The 17,394-nt window shown below is 37.3% G+C and overlaps 1 protein-coding gene across 1 annotated transcript; it reads left to right on the top strand.

Moving 5' to 3' along the window:
* The first annotated feature begins 12,765 nt into the window (after positions 1–12,765).
* Positions 12,766–15,746, top strand: LOC113657422 (protein phosphatase 1 regulatory subunit 15A-like). The gene is made up of 3 exons (XM_047810587.1): positions 12,766–12,917; positions 13,739–14,969; positions 15,490–15,746. Exons 2-3 carry the CDS (start codon positions 13,752–13,754, stop codon positions 15,724–15,726), a joined length of 1,455 nt encoding a protein of 484 aa, XP_047666543.1. The 5' UTR covers positions 12,766–12,917; positions 13,739–13,751; the 3' UTR covers positions 15,727–15,746.
* The last annotated feature ends 1,648 nt before the right edge of the window (positions 15,747–17,394 follow it).

The following is a 17,394-nucleotide window of genomic DNA, read 5'->3' as shown; positions in this document are numbered from 1 at the left end:
AATAGACTTAAACATATTATGTTCTTTTTTGCAATTTGTTTCAGAAAAAAATATAAGGTAAATAATATCTAATTATTATTAACATTTGGGAAAAATAAAATCTGCAACAAGCAGAATAAATAGGGATAGGAATGCACATGTAAATTTTCATGAACACGAGTAATCTAGAAACTGAATTTTTTTATGGGGAAAATCTGATTTTGAGAAAAAATAAGTTTAAATACAAATTAAAAAACTACTGATTTTCTTGTTTAAAATGAGCTTTCTTTACTGTCACAATGTTTGTATTTTTATGTAATATGTATTTATAATTATATTAATAGATTATGTCTGTATCTAAATGTGTATGAAGACAGTAGCTGTATACATGATTATTGCGAACCTACATTGTCATCCAAAAGCGGCAAATCGAACGTGTACATGCAGCTCGATGTAATTCATATAAACGGAGTGTGCAATTGAGAATAACGGTAAGTACATAACATTATTTTATCATTAACACAGAAAAAAAGTTAGCCTTAGCATGTAGCTGCCTACCACCATATGCGCTGATAATTGATCATATTGCGGTAAAGTAAAAATGTACTAAACATTGGTATACTTAAGGTACATTATCAAAACTTTACTTACATTACTTACTGTAGAAATACTCCAGTAGAAGTGCATCATACTTAAGTAAATGTCTGTAGCATAAGTAAAGAGCATGTACAGTATTGAATCCAAAAGTACTTATTCTGCAGAAAAACGGGTCCAATCTGCCTGTTTTAGCATATTATATTTAGTTTTTTTGGATTAATATTAATGCTGCTTTAATGTGTAGTCTATGTTGCATTGTACTCCTATTGTACCTACTGTATATACTGTTGGATACTTCAATTAACAGCAAAACATCACATTGTGAATTTTTATATCAAAAAGTGGTACTTCTATATTGATTAATTAATGAACCATTGCAAATTCATGTCAAATAGTTTGTATTTTTACTGCCCTGTATATGTAATTGATATGTAATGGTAAATGCACTGCCTGCATTACAGAAAAATTGAACAAGCACCTGATTTTTATCTTTACAAGCAATCTTGCAGTTGAAGGCAAGGCGGAGGTCACCTACAATGTGGGCATACCCACGATCTGAGCACTGGTGGGACACAACAGTTTAGGATTTCACCCCTTTACAGTTCCTGCTCAATTTTTGTGTGTCCCCAGAAACATTTGAGTACATCTGCAGTCAGGTTAAGCATGCAATGAGATGAGATGATATGAGATCAGATTCAACTTTATTGTCATTGTGCAAGGTACATGTAAAGAGCCAATGAAATGCAGTTAGCATCTAACCAGAAGTGCATAGATGGCGTATTTACAAGTGGCAGTGTAATAAATAAGGGTATGAGGTTATACAGAATGTGTAGTAATATGTACATATAACTGAATAAGGGTATATATAGTGTGTTTTTTATATAAGTATGATACAGTATTAAGTGGTAAAAGTTCTATAGTATCCTGTAGCACAGACAAGACTTTTTAAATCTCCTCAGAAAATATAGGCGCTGTTGTGCCTTTTTGATCAGGATGGAAGAGTTCAGAGACCAGGTGAGGTGCTCAGCGATGTGTATTCCAAGGAACTTGAAGCTGGGTACATGCTCAACAGCAGTTCTGTTGATGTGAAGTGGAGGATGAGTGTGATTGCCAGCATGTCTGAAATCCACAATGACCTCCTTGGTCTGCAAACTTTATAAATCTGCTTGAGGTATGGACAGGTATGCAGTCATGGGTGAAAAGGGAGTAGTAGTGGAGACAATACACATCCCTGAGGGACCCCAGTGCTGATGGTGAGACTGGAGGCTTAAAAGTGGGTGAGGACCAGTCTTTCAAAGCACTTAGCAATGACAGGTGTGAGTGCGATGGGACAAAAGTCAGCCATTTCTGTTGCAGTGGAGTTCTTTTGGCAGCAGACTTGAAGCAGGTGGGTACGACTGCCTGGGCCAAGGACAGATTAAAGATGTCCGTGAAGACCTCGGCCAGTTGCGCCGTGCATGCTCTGAGTACACGACCAGGGATGCCATCAGGGCCAGCTGCTTTCCTTGCATACACCCTTCCCAGGGTGGCGCACACTTCAGAGGTGGAGCGTGTAAGTGGCTGCTCACCTGGTAACGGCTCTGTTTTGAGCAAGGGCTCCATGTTCCCCTTTTCAAAGCGAGCGTAGAAGAGGTTGAGCTCATTGGGGAGTGAGGCAGAACTGGTTGCAGGTGTTGCGTTGGGTGGTTTGCGGTCAGTGATAACCTGTATTCCTGTAATCTGCTGTTTGTAAGCATGTTTGGCTTTGCAGATTCCCCTCCTCAGATCGGCTCTGGCGACGCTGTAGGCCCCCCGGTCTCCAGACCTGAAGGCAGTATTGCGTGCTTTGTGCAGGAGACGGACCTCCTGGTTCATCCATGTCTTCTGATTGGGGAACACTTTGATGTTTTTTAGGCTAGTCACCCGATCCACACGGCTATTAATGCGATCATGGACAGTGTTGGTGTAGGTGTTGATGTTGGTGACCGAATCAGTCGTGGCCTGTGAAGCGAATTCACTCCAGTCTGTGTGTGAGAACTGCTGCTGGAGAGAAGAGTTTGTTCGTCAGGGACCGAACATTGGCTAGAAACATACTTGGAAGCGCTGGTCGATGTGGGTTTAGCTTCAACTTAGCCCTTAGCTCAGAGTTTGTGCAGATGTGACCAATATTTAAAAGCAACTGTCTGTTGAATGATATGCTTGCATGAGAAAATCATGCAAGGAAGCAGAAAAATAGTGCAATAAGCACAAATACGGCAAATCTAGAGAGACGCTAAGCCTCGCGATGTGTAAGCGCCGCCATCTTGATCTCGAAGTGGAGAGAAGGAACACAAACTAGTGTTTGTGTGTCCCAATCCAGAAGCATGTTGCAATTGCCATCTGGAAACTGGCCATGCAGTGAATACCGGACTATCAGCCATCTTTTTGGGGTAGGCCTCAGCACTGTGTTTAATTGTGTTCAGGAATTCTGCAACGCTGTCATTACGATGCTGCTTCCTGACCACATGAGATTTCCTGATGCCAACAAGTTATTAGAAATGTCCACTTTAAAAATCATTGGAGAGTACCACAGTGTGTCGATGCAATTGATAGAACCCACATTCCAATAATTGCACCAGAGGACTATACACAAGATTATTACAATCGTAAAGGCTGGCATTCAGTTGTTCTGCAAGCAGTTGTGGATGGCAAAGGACAATTCTGGGATGTTTGTGCTGGCTATCCAGGGAGTGTGCATGATGCCAGAGTGCTATGACAGTCACATTTGTGGGAGGTCCTCAGGGATGGGGAATTACTAGGGCAAACCAAAGTGACCCTATCTGGCTATGATGTTGGCTATTACCTGATAGGTGATCCTGCATACCCCATGCAGAATTGACTCATGAAGCCCATTTCAGATAATGCCAGACTGACCCCTATAATACACACCTATAATTACATGCTGAGCAGTGCACGGTCAGTTGTGGAATGTCTTTTGGGAGATTAATAAAAGGACGATGGAGGTGCCTCAATAAAAAGAAATGACTGCAAGCTGGAACTGAGCAAGAAAATGGCACTGACCATTTGTGAGGAACATGGTGATAATTTTACTGAAGCACACACAGAAAGGACTGTAAACATTCAGCCTCCTGTTCAGGCAGGATGTATTTTAACAGTGATTCTTTAAAATGCTTTGTACCACATCAAGGTTAATTTTTGTAATAGTAACAGTTGTGTTAGAGGACATCCAAACTGTCAAAAATTGTGTTCTATTCCCCTCCATTGCTTAAAGAAACATTTGTAATTATAAAAATGTTTATTTTAAAAAGCACAGCACATTAAAAATTGTTTTGCAAAGTGCAAATAGATGTGCATTTAAAAAAAGATTGTAAATAAAAAGAAACTTTAAAAAAAGGCGTTATTGCACAATTATTTCTGCAGTTGTACCTCCATGACAGTCACCATGCGCTCAATGAGTCCAATCAGGGAACGTCTGTCTGCTCTCATTTCTTGCAGCAATGCATCGTCCATTTCCTTGGTTTGCTGCAAGAACCTCTCCTCTGCCCTTTCAATATATTGCACCAGTTCTGATATGCTGTCTCTCTTCCTTTTTCCTGTGCATCAAGAATAGCAAAAGACAAATCATCAGGGTAAAAACTATGTATCTGCTAAACAGTGATAAAATATCTGTGACAGTTCTATCTAATACTATACTATATTACTGAACTACAGCATCATACTATATCACTGCACTTCATCTTGTGCTCACATCTCATACAAGGTCATCATGTAAGAATTAGATTGTAAATGACCAAGCTAATGTCATATTTATTGTTTTAATTTTTTTTCTTTTAAGGTTTTTCTATACATTACTTTCAGCTTTGCCTTGTGTACTGTAATCTAATTTGATGAATGATACATAATCAAAGCAATTGAATGGTCCTGAAGATAAATGAAGAAACAAACTGAACATTATTTCTGCACCTGATAGTACATGTATGTGTATGGTGTGACAATTCTTTGCAAGTCTTACCATGTTTGTCCTGTGCTGAAGATGATGGACATGTATCTCCAGAGCTGCTACCTGACGGTGATGGAGAGCTGCAGCCCAATGGTGGTGGTAACTCAATGTTGTCATCAGCGTCGTTCTTTAAAAAAAACACACACACACACACACACACACACACACACACGACAACATTGCTTTAAAACATTATTGTCCACTACACCTTATACAACATTCAGAGACATTCACTTTATACAATAAAATCACAGCTACTTCTACCCTAGCTAGCAGCATTGTAAAAAATCATCCGAGAAGTTAGTATCTAGCCAAACAGCTGGCCGGAGACAAAATAAGTGTAAAATAAAGCTTACCAGAATCAGTGTAACTTTGCTCAAACGAATCATTCACCACTCCATCGAGGATCACTGTTGCAGAGTTCAATGCCCCGGTCAGCTGGTAGGCTGGTCTGTGGCCGAGGACGGAGTCGAGGACATCGAAATGTGGGTTACGACGTGGCCGACCACTGCCGCTTCGTTCGAGGTCCATTTTTTGGTCTCTGTATCCCTTTTTTAACTTTTTAAGTTTGTTGTTAATTTGCTCGACGCTCCTGTCGAACCCCGCTGCAGCCATCTCACGCTGAATTTGCTGTAAGACAGGTTTTGTTCTCGAAGCTCCATCCAACTTCTTCTGGACTTCTGCCGAGGGCCAGAGTGCAAGTAGGCAGTTGATTGCTTCTACGGACCACTGTTTAGTTTTCGCCTCCATTGTATTTTGCTGCTGCTGCTGATATAAAAATGGCGTAAACGACGTTCTCATAAGGTACATTATCAAAGGTTAACTATAACCCCGCCACCGCCCCTACTTAAGGTAGGGGAGACCAGGTATGGTTGTAACACTTTTTTCTTCAGCACCTAAAACTACCTTTTTTTTAGGCTACACGTCTGAAACTTTTAGGCAAAGTACCCACAAATACAAGGTGGTACTTTGTTACAACCTATCCCACTACTGGGGTAGGTTGTAACACATACTGGGGTAAGTTGTAACAGGTAGACAAAATGCACAAAAACTAAGGGTTTCATCGACATTCCATATGTCACTGCCATCAAACCCATTTTTATCAATCACCTCCCCCAGTCGACTGAAGAAGAGTTCCAAATTAGCATGATTAAAACTGGTAGCTCTTGAAAGGCCTGTGGACTCCTCACCAAAAGTCTGGGGTTCTGATTCATAAACAAGCTAAAACAATCAGGCCCGGCCATTTTCTTCTCAACCCAGGTTTGTGGATGCTGTACTGTATGTTGAATTCCACCGCGAGTTGATAGACATCATGTTATGATTTTTTTTAGGTCAGAAAGTTTGCCTGAGTAGGGACACACATTTTTTAGAAATTGTGTAAATGTATGTGTTGGTATTTATTGAACTTTTACCTGATTTTAAATATTTTATTCATCATTCACAAACATTAAATTGAGTTTGCATGAAAGGTCTAATACACATTAAGAGGTCTTGAATCTTGCCTTTTCTACCCTGTTCTCAAGACTCTTATCCAACATGCTCACCTCACGTGGAGTTAGCCCATAGTATATATCGGCTGCCTGATTATATACTGTGACTATATACAGTTTGACCTGATATAACTCGTACAACATTATCTACAATGGTAGAAGTACTAAACAAAATATTATCTTGTTATTTTTTTTACTTTCTTACCTCAGAATTAGATTTTCTGCTGTAGCTTCAGGAGAGATAGCAACACAGACTGGAAAACCTCCATGTGGGATCGTAAAGGAAGCCTGATGAGACTGAAACTGTCACATGACTCCTATGTTATCCCTGATTCGTGGAATTGGTAATGTTACAACTCTCCCCGTGTTACAACTATACCCGGTCTCCCCTACATTATCAAAGGCGCTAACAGTAGCCCCGCCCCCGGTTCCTATCCAGGATGAGAGTGCTCAGCTTGTCCAGCTCCTCCAGAAGAGCCGGGCTCCTTTAATGGCTTAGTTAGGGCAAAATGTGATAAGAGGGTGACCTTGTGGCAAATATTCATGCCAGAAGGTTTGTCTGTGTGTGTTACAATGTGTGTGTGTTCATGTAAATCTGTGTTTGAAATACACTGATGTCTGGAGTTGAAAGAGCCTTAAATGCTTCTTTCATAAGCCCCTGGATCCAGTACACTACTCTCAACAACCTCCATACACTCAGCCCTCGGTGTCAGGTCACATAGTGAATGAAACCGAAAGCATAGGATAAAATGTATAAAAAGTATACATTATATATTAATGAACAAAATTCTGCTCACCGATATAAGCTGGCTTCCCCAGTATTCCCCAGTGTGTATTGAGATAATGTCTGAGTGTGTGTGTGTGTGGAGTCAGGATCACAAGAACTGGATAATTACAGTGTTTTATTATATAGGTGATATGAAATAGGTCAAATGCACTGAAGCTTCTCCAACACTATGGCAGTTTTTAGTGGTGCTTTAAGTAGTGGCCAATAATATGATTTACTAAGAAAGTACTGCACACTGCAGGCAACATATACTGCACATCACATATTTATTATTTATTATTTTACTATTTAAATTTCAGTCATATTAAGGTATGATATTAAATATAATCCAAAATAATACTTCAATGTTGTCAGGAATTGGCCTGGACTTTTTCCTGTTTGGACACTAGGGGGACATTCTTGCAGTTTGTTTATCTGTGCCATGCAGGCCGGGCTCCACGGGAAGGGGGGGGGCAGAGTGGGCCTGGCCCACCCAATCAGAGTCTTGGCCCACCCTGGCCTCACACCACATAACAGCCAATCACAAAATTGGTGCGATATTCAATTCAGCTCGAGATACGTTATTTTCTAATTTCTGCTCAACCCCCTTTTTTCCCCTCCTAGACAGACAGACAGACTTAGCTCATTCATTCACATTCACGCAACCTTCTTGTTCCGAAAGGACAAAAGAAAACCACTTTATCTCTCCAGGACACAGCTACCACCTCCTCATCCATTTGCGGCAATGAGGTCGGAGAAATGAGAAATGGATGAGTCGAGTTCATCTGCAGCTTCCGATGGTGTCAAAAGCACAAATATACCCACTCAAAGATGCAGCAATTCTGTCCCGAATGATTTAAACAGGGCTGAAATCATACCTGAAATCATGTTTTCGGTCGCTTGTTATCAGTCACGGCTGTGGCTTGAATATTCTGTAGATCGCGATGCATGATTTTGTTTTCCGTGTTGTGTTCGGTGTTGCTTTCTCTGAAAATGACACGTTCGTTTCGACAGGTTTTCGAAACGAGAAAGCAGCATTAGAACGTGACCGCAATCTTAAAATCATGCGTGCAAAAGAATTGCCCCTATTTATCAAATCTAAAGTTACATAATTGACACAAGATCTGTTAAGGGGTCGAAAAAAATATTACAAATGCAAAAAGAGAGAATGTAAAAATAAACATGTTAACCCTATTTATATATAAAGTTACTAAATAGTTCCAAAATATGTACAAAAAATATATTAAAAATGAAGAAAACAACAATAACAAACAACCCTAACAACTGTCTTAATTATATGGTATTAAAACTAGAGACATGAGAGATTAAAGCATTAAAGACACTATAGACCACAACATTCTTCTAGATCGCTTACAATATTACACAGGTATTCATGGTCAGGCTTTAAGCTGGTTTAGATCCTACCTGTCTGACCGATACCATTTTGTAGAATTAAATGGTGAATCCTCCAGTTTACTACCAGTTAATTATGGGATCCCTCAAGGATCAGTTCTAGGACCTCTGCTTTTCTCTATATACATGCTTCCATTAGGGAACATTATTAGAAGACATGGGATTAGTTTCCATTGTTATGCTGATGACACACAGTTATATATCTCATCAAAACCAGATGAAATAGCCACAGTGTCCAAATTAACTCAGTGCCTTAGAGAGATAAAAGACTGGATGAGCTGCAACTTTCTATTGTTAAACTCCGAAAAGACAGAAATACTACTCATAGGTCCAAAAACCAATGCATAGAAACTCTCACAACTTAACTCCCATTTAGAGGGATGTACTGTTACTAGTAGCTCGACAGTGAAAGACCTTGGTGTTATATTAGACAGTAACTTGTCTTTTAAAAATCATATTGCACATACTACCAAAACAGCCTTCTTCCACCTTAGAAACATTACTACGTGGTTGTCCTGCATCTTTAATAAATAGGTTACAGTTAGTCCAAAATGCAGCTGCCAGAGTTCTCACTAGGACAAGAAAGTATGACCATATAACCCCAATTTTATTATCTCTACACTGGCTACCTGTTAAGTTTAGAATTGACTACAAACTGCTGCTACTTACGTACAAGGCTCTTAATGGTTTAGCTCCCATGTATCTAACTAGTCTTCTAACACGTTACAATCCTTCACGCTCTCTGAGATCACAAAACTCAGGACTTCTGGTAGTTCCCAAAATATCTAAGTCTACTAAAGGTGGTAGAGCGTTTTCTTATTTAGCTCCCAAACTTTGGAATAGTCTTCCTGATAGTGTTCGGGGTGCAGACACACTTTCCCAGTTTAAATGTAGATTAAAAACTCCTCTCTTTAGTCAGGCGTACACATAATACATCCCATAATGCACCAGTACATCAGACCAGCACACATTCTATGAACAGCAGATATGTTAATCCCTTTCCACTGCTTCTCTCTTTGTACCTATCCCGAAGCATCCAGACACTGTACCAGCTCCCAACGTCCTCTGTGGGACGAAGCCTTTGGACGCCCACTGAGCCGAGGCCGACTCTAAGAATCCTGAGACATCTCCAGTTAGACTCTGTGGTACTCAGGAGATCAGAAGTCCTTGAACCTTACACCAATACAACATTTAACTGACTGTATATTACAATCACACCCCCAGTGTCACCCATATGAGGATGGGTTCCCCTTGAGTCCGGTTCCTCTCAAGGTTTCTTCCTTTACCAATTTAAGGGAGTTTTTCCTTGCCACTGCTGCCTGAGTCACCTCAGACTTGCTCATAGGGGAATAAATACATACACACTGTGAACTATATACAACTAATAATAATCCAAAATTTTTATTCTGTTAATTCTTATTTCTTTTATTATTCGTTAATTCCTTTATCATTAATTATGTTTACCTTCTGCTATGTGTTTATGTTCTGTAAAGCTGCTTTGAGACAATGTATACTGTAAAAAGCGCTATACAAATAAACTTGAATTGAATTGAATTGAATTGAATTAAAGAACCCCCCACCACAATACGACCGGCCCACCTGGAATATCACTTGGCCCACCTTTCATCTCATATCTGGAGGCGGGCCTGGTGCCATGTGTGTTTGTTTTGTTTTGTTTGTATCATGTGTGTTAGTCCCACCCTTTCTTTTCCTGCCTCTGCACATCTGTTCCTTGTGTTTCAATATTTGTCACCCCTATTTATACCGGCTGTCTGCTGAGTCTTGTGTTTCTGTTCCTGTGTTTCTGTTTCGGTGTTTCCGTGTTTGGTGTTTCCAGTTTTCTAGTGTTTCTAGCCCCTTGTTATTTTTCACTAATAAACCCCTTTTTATGTTATCCCTGCAACTGGGTCTGTAATTTTATCTGTTAAGACACCCACCATCCCTGACAAATATAGCAAAGAAGTACAACTACTCTAGTATATTCCATCATGATTATCTTTTCCAAACTCTTTTTTAAGATTGTTTACCTTTTTTGCTAGAGAAACTTAATTACAATTTACACTTCTACTTTTTTTTTATAAATTGTCTCTGCTGGATGCATTTTATACTGGCTTATAGGTAGAGGTATAGGTTTTATATATTTGCATTTCTTTCTCTTTGCTGCTATAACAGAGAAATTTCCCCATTGTGGGACAAATAAAGTTATATCTCATCTTATCTTATCTTATCTTATCTTATCTTATCTTATCTTATCTTATCTTATCTTATCTTTGTAATAAACAACACAAAATATGATTATGCCAAAATATTTTGTTCAAGAACCGTATCTGTTCATGATCTCTATGATCTATATAGGAATATGACTGAATTTGAAGACGAAACTGAAAAAAAATATATAAGTATATAACTATACTAATATATAAGTATATAACTATATAACTATATAACTATATAGCAATGCAAAATTTGAGGTGAAGTTGGAGAGCATTTCAATACAATATGGGATTCTGAAAAGGATTGTTTGCCACCACATCCAAGTAACAGGTCTGTTCTTCCAGAATTGATTATTTAATGTTCTACTTTTGACTTGATTCATATATGGAGACATAAGTATCTAGAAAACATTTTTACATGGTATAAAGATGATCTTTCTCAACAGTCATTATTAGATTATTAGATTATTAGATAGACACCTGACAGTATAGATTATTGGTTAAGTTTAAGGTATTTACTAATTTTGTTAATGAGGTCTCAAGAAAAATTATCAGAGATTGATGGCCATACTTTAGCGATACATAGAAGGGAAAAAAGCAAGATATTAAAGAAAACATATAAAATATAAGCCTTGAAAAATGTAATATAGACCAAGAATGTAAAAATAAAAGACTACAACTACAATTAGACCTAGAGGGAATATATGAATATAAAGCAAAGGGTGCCTTGAAAGAAATGGTTAGAGGAAGGGAAAATATTTTACATTTTTGCAACCTAGATAAACTTCATGGCATTAACTAACTCAGACAATAAGTCACCTGGGAATAATGGTTTAATTAGTAAATTGTATTAATCTTTTCTTAATGAATTATCACCTTTCTTGTTATTATAGAAGCTATATGACAAGGTTATTTACACAATTCACTGAGTCAAGGTCTGATAAATGTATTATCAAAGCTCAATACGGATATATTATTTTTACAAAATCATTTGCAGGTACACTGCCACTCAAATGTTTGGAATCGCATGCAAATTTCAAACACATTTTCATTCAATTCATGATATTTGAGAAAGATTGAAGAAATGTCTTAATCCCTCTGATGAATGTCAATCAGGATTTATGAAATTCGACACATTTCTAATAATATTAGGCTAATTTTAGGCTTTATTACAGGTAATAGTTTTATTTTATTTGTTGATTTTTTTAAGTATTCAATACTATTGTTCATAACTTTATGTTGGATAGCTTACATTATTTTGGTTTTGTTTTTTGGTTAATATTTTAAAAAAAAGCTTGGTTTAAAATCAGTAGATACATACGACAAGGCTGCCGATGTTCACCTTTTCTTTTTACATATTAAAAAGATCAATTTTGCGTATTTAAATTCTGGAGAAAGAATTAAAATGTTCTCTGTTAGCAGATGACAACCATTTTTTTAATTTAAAATAATATAAAATTTTAAAAGCTATTGGTTCACCTTAATATTATTTTCTTATCTGTATCTGGTTTATGTTTAAATATAAAAAAAAATGTTTTCCCCATTAAAAATATGTCATAATAATAAAATATTGGTGTTCCAATAAAGGAGATGGTAGATTATTTAGGTATTAAGATGTGTAAACATAACAACGAGAGAAATAATTAACATCTTACACCAATTATTAAGAACATTTAACAAAAATTATTTATTATTATTATTATTATTATTATTATATAATTAGTTATTTTTTTATTATTATTTTATCAGAACATACATTCTTAGTCTATTTTCTTAATCAGTCAAATATTAATGATGTAAAAAAATAAACACTTATTTTATGAATGTGTATTTACCCAATCATTTAAGATTTATATTGATTATCTAATACTTTTTATTACTAAGTTATCCACCGCATAGCGTTTAATTTAATATACTATGATCCTATATATATGTGTGTGTGTGTGTGTGTGTGTGTGTGTGTGTGTGTGTGTGTGTGTGTGTTTATATATATATATATATATACTGCATCTTTTCCACATTTTCCGCATTTGCACATTTCAACTGGTACTAAGCATTTTGCACATTTTTTTAACCTGTTTGTAAATTGTTCTAATTTCTGTTTCTTAACTACTGTATGTAAATGGTTCTGCAATTTCTGGAGCTCGCTCCCAAGTGACAATAAAGGTGACTTGACTTGACTTGACTTCATATATTTATTCCCGTGTCACGTGACCTTGGGTTCCCTTCTTTACATCTGTCACCCCGCTTCCTTTTGCTTACGTCAGACAGACCTTTTGAATATAAACAGCTGACGTCTCGCTTTAGAACGCTCAGATTCGAGAATTCTTGACTAGAAACAAATATTCGATTTCCCAATTACTTCATTCTGGCATTGGTTTCTATCGGAAAACAGCGACCCCTATCGATGGTACAAGCGGTAATAGTTTTTTAAGCTGGAAATCATCACTGGAGCATCAGACAGATATTATTTATCAGATGTAAGAGTGGCTCTGTTCTAATTAACATTTAATTAGTTTAATTATGGCATTTCTAAACATATTACTAGAGAAGATCAAATCGGAATGGATTGGAGAGTTAGGAATTAACATATCCAATGGCACCTGGAATAAATCTGTTGACAATAAATAGGACTTCATCTTGTCCAAGGCTCAGACTCAGATGAAGGTTCTCTGCTGTATTCACTATAGTAAAACCAAATTGACCAAACCTTAACCAAATATAGATGAAACTTATTATTGTTGCAATTCATCATAGGCAGATCTAACCCATAGACAATTTTGGTTTTACATTTTTTAAATTTTAAACTTTGCATATAAATTCTCCATAACCCAAAAATGGCTTTGTTTGGTTTCACAAGTGACCACATTCACATAAGTAAAGATAAAGGGGATGCATTGTCATTTGCAACATTTTTAATTTAGAAGTTTTATTTTAGAATGGAAAGCAATTCCACCTAATGGGGGGGGGGTTTTTGAAGGTCATTTTCGTCACTGAATACCTTCAAAGTACCTTGTTCTGATAAATAATAATAATAATAAAAAAGAGAGAAAAAAATCTATACTCATATTAAATGAAACAAGAGTATAAGATTTCTTTAAAATATTTCAAGTACAACATTTTTCTAGTCCTTTAGAAAAACCCTGTTTTATAAACTTTACACTGTGATTTCTTACAGAGTAATTGTGTCAGTCAATATTTTTTTGTGTTACAGAACATTGTCTTTAGACTGCAGGAAAGTCATACATCACTGTATGACTGTTATAGAGTTACTAAGCATAAACATGTTCTTGTTTAACAGAGAAACGGTGGTCATGACCAGGAACAGTGAAATCAAAATGCCCACAAATTTGGAGAAAACTGTAAATCCACAAATAAAGGTAATGATCAATTCTGATCAGCTGGCAGTGGCAGAAGTTCTGCAGGATGATCATAGCCACTGTGAAACAGAATGGAGACAGGAAGAAGATTTGTCAGTTGATGGAGCTTCAGAAATGTCTCCAAAGAAAAGAGAGTTATGGGACTTTGTCTTGAACAACAGTGCTACCTACAGTCCACTCTGCTTCTCCTGCCCTGCTGAAGTAAATGCTTCAGGCAATGATCATTGTGATGATGAACTTGTTTCTTGTGATTATCAAGAGACAGAAACTGAATGGAGTGAGGACGAGTACAGTGATTGGTCAGATAAAAGATATGCAGAGATGTCTCCAGAGAACAGAGAGTTTAGGGACCACTTCTTGAACAACAGTGATCCCTACAGTCCACTCTGCTTCTCCTGGCCTGCCAAAGTAAAAGCTTCAGACAGTGTTCATTGTGGTGATGATGAACTTGTTCCTTCTTATTTTCAAGAGACAAAAACTGAATGGAGTGAGGAAGAGGATAATGATTGGTCAGATGAAGATTATTCAGAGATGTCTCCAAAGATCAGAGAGTTATGGGACTCCTTCTTGGTCATCAGTGGTCCCTACAGTCCACTCTGCTTCTCCTGCCCTGCCAAAGTAAAAGCTTCAGACAGTGTTCATTGTGATGATGATGAACTTGTTCCTTCTAATCTTCAAAAAACAAAAACTGAATGCAGTGAGGAAGACGATAATGATTGGTCAGATGAAGATTATTCAGAGATGTCTCCAAAGAACAGAGAGTTATGGGACTCCTTCTTGAACAACAGTGATCCCTACAGTCCACTCTGCTTTTCCTGCCCTGCTGAAGTAAAAGCTTCAGACAATGTTCATTGTGATTATGAAGAATTTGTTTCTTGTGATTCTCAAGAGACAGAAACTGAACGGAGTGAGGAAGAGGATAATGATTGGTCAGATAAAGGAGGAGATTCAGAGATGTCTCCAGAGAACAGCAAGTTATGGGACTCTTTCATGAACAACAGTGATCCCTACAGTCCACTCTGCTTCTCCTGCCCTGCTGGACTGAAAATAAAGGCATCAGAGGTTAAACAAAAACACACACCTTCCAGCCCCACAGCCAGAGACGTTGAGGAGCACAATCCTGACCAGAGTACAAAGGAAAGCGCTAAGAAGGTGTGTCTATATTACATCAATATTACATCATGGGTTTATTGTATATAATCAGGTGGCTAGACTGGGGATATTTGGATATAAGAATTGAGAATATATCCATCAAAGGAATAGTGAATATTTGCAGGAATTAAGTGTTGGTTACAGGGAAAGATTCCTAAACAGAGCGCTGCTTGCTGAGAATAATGATGCAACAGTGTGCAAGTCACAAGAAAGATGTTGAATTCCAACTTAGCTGCTCTTGACTACAAAAAATGTTATGATTCTTTTTCTTCAAAATGTCACAATCAATGATGAGGCTCATATAGGACTCAATTTGTATAACAAATACATGTGTAATTTGTATATGCACTCAAAAGCATGGAAAACCTGTAGGATGTCTGCTCGCTGCATCATGCATCTTAATAATCGTTTATTCTTAGAGGTTTCAGAGTTTTGTTCTGCACCATGTTGGTGTGTTGTTTTACCTTATTTTCATTTATTTATTAGAATTTGTTTCTTACTCTGAATTTGTCATTTCCAGGTGTGTTTCAGTGAGGAGGTGACCATACACACCCTCGAGGCATGGGGCTTTGCAAGCCAGGCAGCACGAGACGGATCGTGCTGGATGAAGATGGCAATAGATCGACTCCGTTTCAAAAGGAGAGTAGAGATAGCTGGACAGCTCATCAGCCCGTGCCTCACAGCTCAGCACAGAGCCAGAGTTTTGGACAGTCTGAGGAGCCACTCTGATGGTATTTTAGATTGTGATTGTGGTTAAATAAAGATTACATGACCTCATTTGGCTGGTGTAACAAAAATGTTGTGCTCAAGGATCCAGCAATGCCTGCTTGGTAGTACTGGGATTTGACCCAAATGTGTAAACTAGTAACACTCTGACCGAAATGAGTACATCTGACAAATCAGGAAAGAGAAAGTACTGATAACATACTGCCTGGAAAATATAAGTGGACCCAAATCAGCTACATCCTGACATTTAAGCTAAAACTAATGTAAGCAAAAGTGTAGTCACACAGAGTATATGTCACTGATATAGATATCATACCTCAAAGCGATGACATCTCAGTCCATTTCCTCATACTGTACACACTACCTGTCGAACAGATTAACCTTGTCTCACCATGTTATCGACTTGATAGAACTAGCATATGCACTATCTTCACTAGCACATTAGACACTGTTGCCCCCATCTGATTAAAGACGGTTATAGACAAAACACCTGCACCATTGTATAATTGTCATATTCAGGCCCTTAAAAGAGCAACTCGTAATCTTGAATGAAAGTCCATGAAAAAGTAAACTAGAGGTTTTTAGAATTGCAGACAAGAACAGTATTTCCAGTTATAGATAGGCTCTAAAAGCTGCTAGGGCTGAGCACCTGAAAAAACTCATAGAAAATAACCAAAATAATCCTTGGTTTTTATGTTGCATTTGCTAGATTAACAAAAAAATTGATATTTGAAAACACTATTTCAGTTCACTGATAAAATTGAAAGTATCAGGTACAAAATAGTTGATGTTCAACCCGTGACAGCATCTCGTGATCCAGTCTTACCTAAAGCTCTACATTCATAACTTGAGTGCTTTACAAGTATAGGACAGTAAGAGCTAAACTTATTACTACAGCTAAATCAACAACATGTTTGTTAGATCCCATTCTAACTATATTACTGAAATAAGTGTTACTTCTTAATATTATTACCTCCTCATTATCTTTACGTCACGTTCATAAATCCTTTAAGTTGCCAGTTATAAAGAAACCTAATTAAGAAACCTAATTTAGACCCTAACTACCTATTAAATTACAGACATATTTCAAACCTTATGTTTATATCCAAAATATTAGAGAAGGTTGTGATTTACAAATTACTTGTTTTTAGCTTTGGACCAAGACTGCATGCCACTATTTGTTCTACTTGATCTTAGTGCTGCATTCAACACTATAGATCACAACATTTTCCTAGATCACTTACAAAATTACAGAGGTATTCAGGGACAGGTTTTAAGTTGGTTTAGATCTGATCAATACCATTTTGTAGATTTACATTATGAATCCTCCAGTTTATTGCCAGTTAATTATGGGGTCCTTCAAGGATCAGTTATAGGACCTCTGCTTTTCTCCAAATGCATGCTTCCCTTGGGAATCATCATTAAAAGGCGTGGGATTAGCTTCCATTCTTATACTGATGATACTCAGTTATAGATTGCATCAAAACCAGATGAAATATCTAAATTGTCAAAGTTAACCGATTGCGTTAACAATGATAAATGAAATATTTTTTAATAAAAGATTGGATGACCTGTAATTTTTTATTGTTAAATTCTGATAGGATAGAAATATTACTTATTGGTCCAAAAACCAATACACAGAAACTCTCAGAATTCAACTTCCATTAAAAGGATGTACTGTTACTGCTAGCTCAACAGT

Source organism: Tachysurus fulvidraco, chromosome 1, assembly GCF_022655615.1.
Source record: "Tachysurus fulvidraco isolate hzauxx_2018 chromosome 1, HZAU_PFXX_2.0, whole genome shotgun sequence".
Taxonomy (NCBI): domain Eukaryota; kingdom Metazoa; phylum Chordata; class Actinopteri; order Siluriformes; family Bagridae; genus Tachysurus; species Tachysurus fulvidraco.
This window is presented reverse-complemented; position numbering and strand designations above follow the sequence as displayed.

What these genes read in the sequence shown, in the direction of transcription:
- LOC113657422 (XM_047810587.1), top strand. Translation starts at nt 13,752, where the DNA reads ATGACCAGGAACAGTGAAATCAAAATGCCCACAAATTTGGAGAAAACT. An exon ending in CAAAGGAAAGCGCTAAGAAG is followed by an intron (nt 14,970 to 15,489) that starts GTGTGTCTATAT and finishes TGTCATTTCCAG; the next exon opens with GTGTGTTTCAGTGAGGAGGT.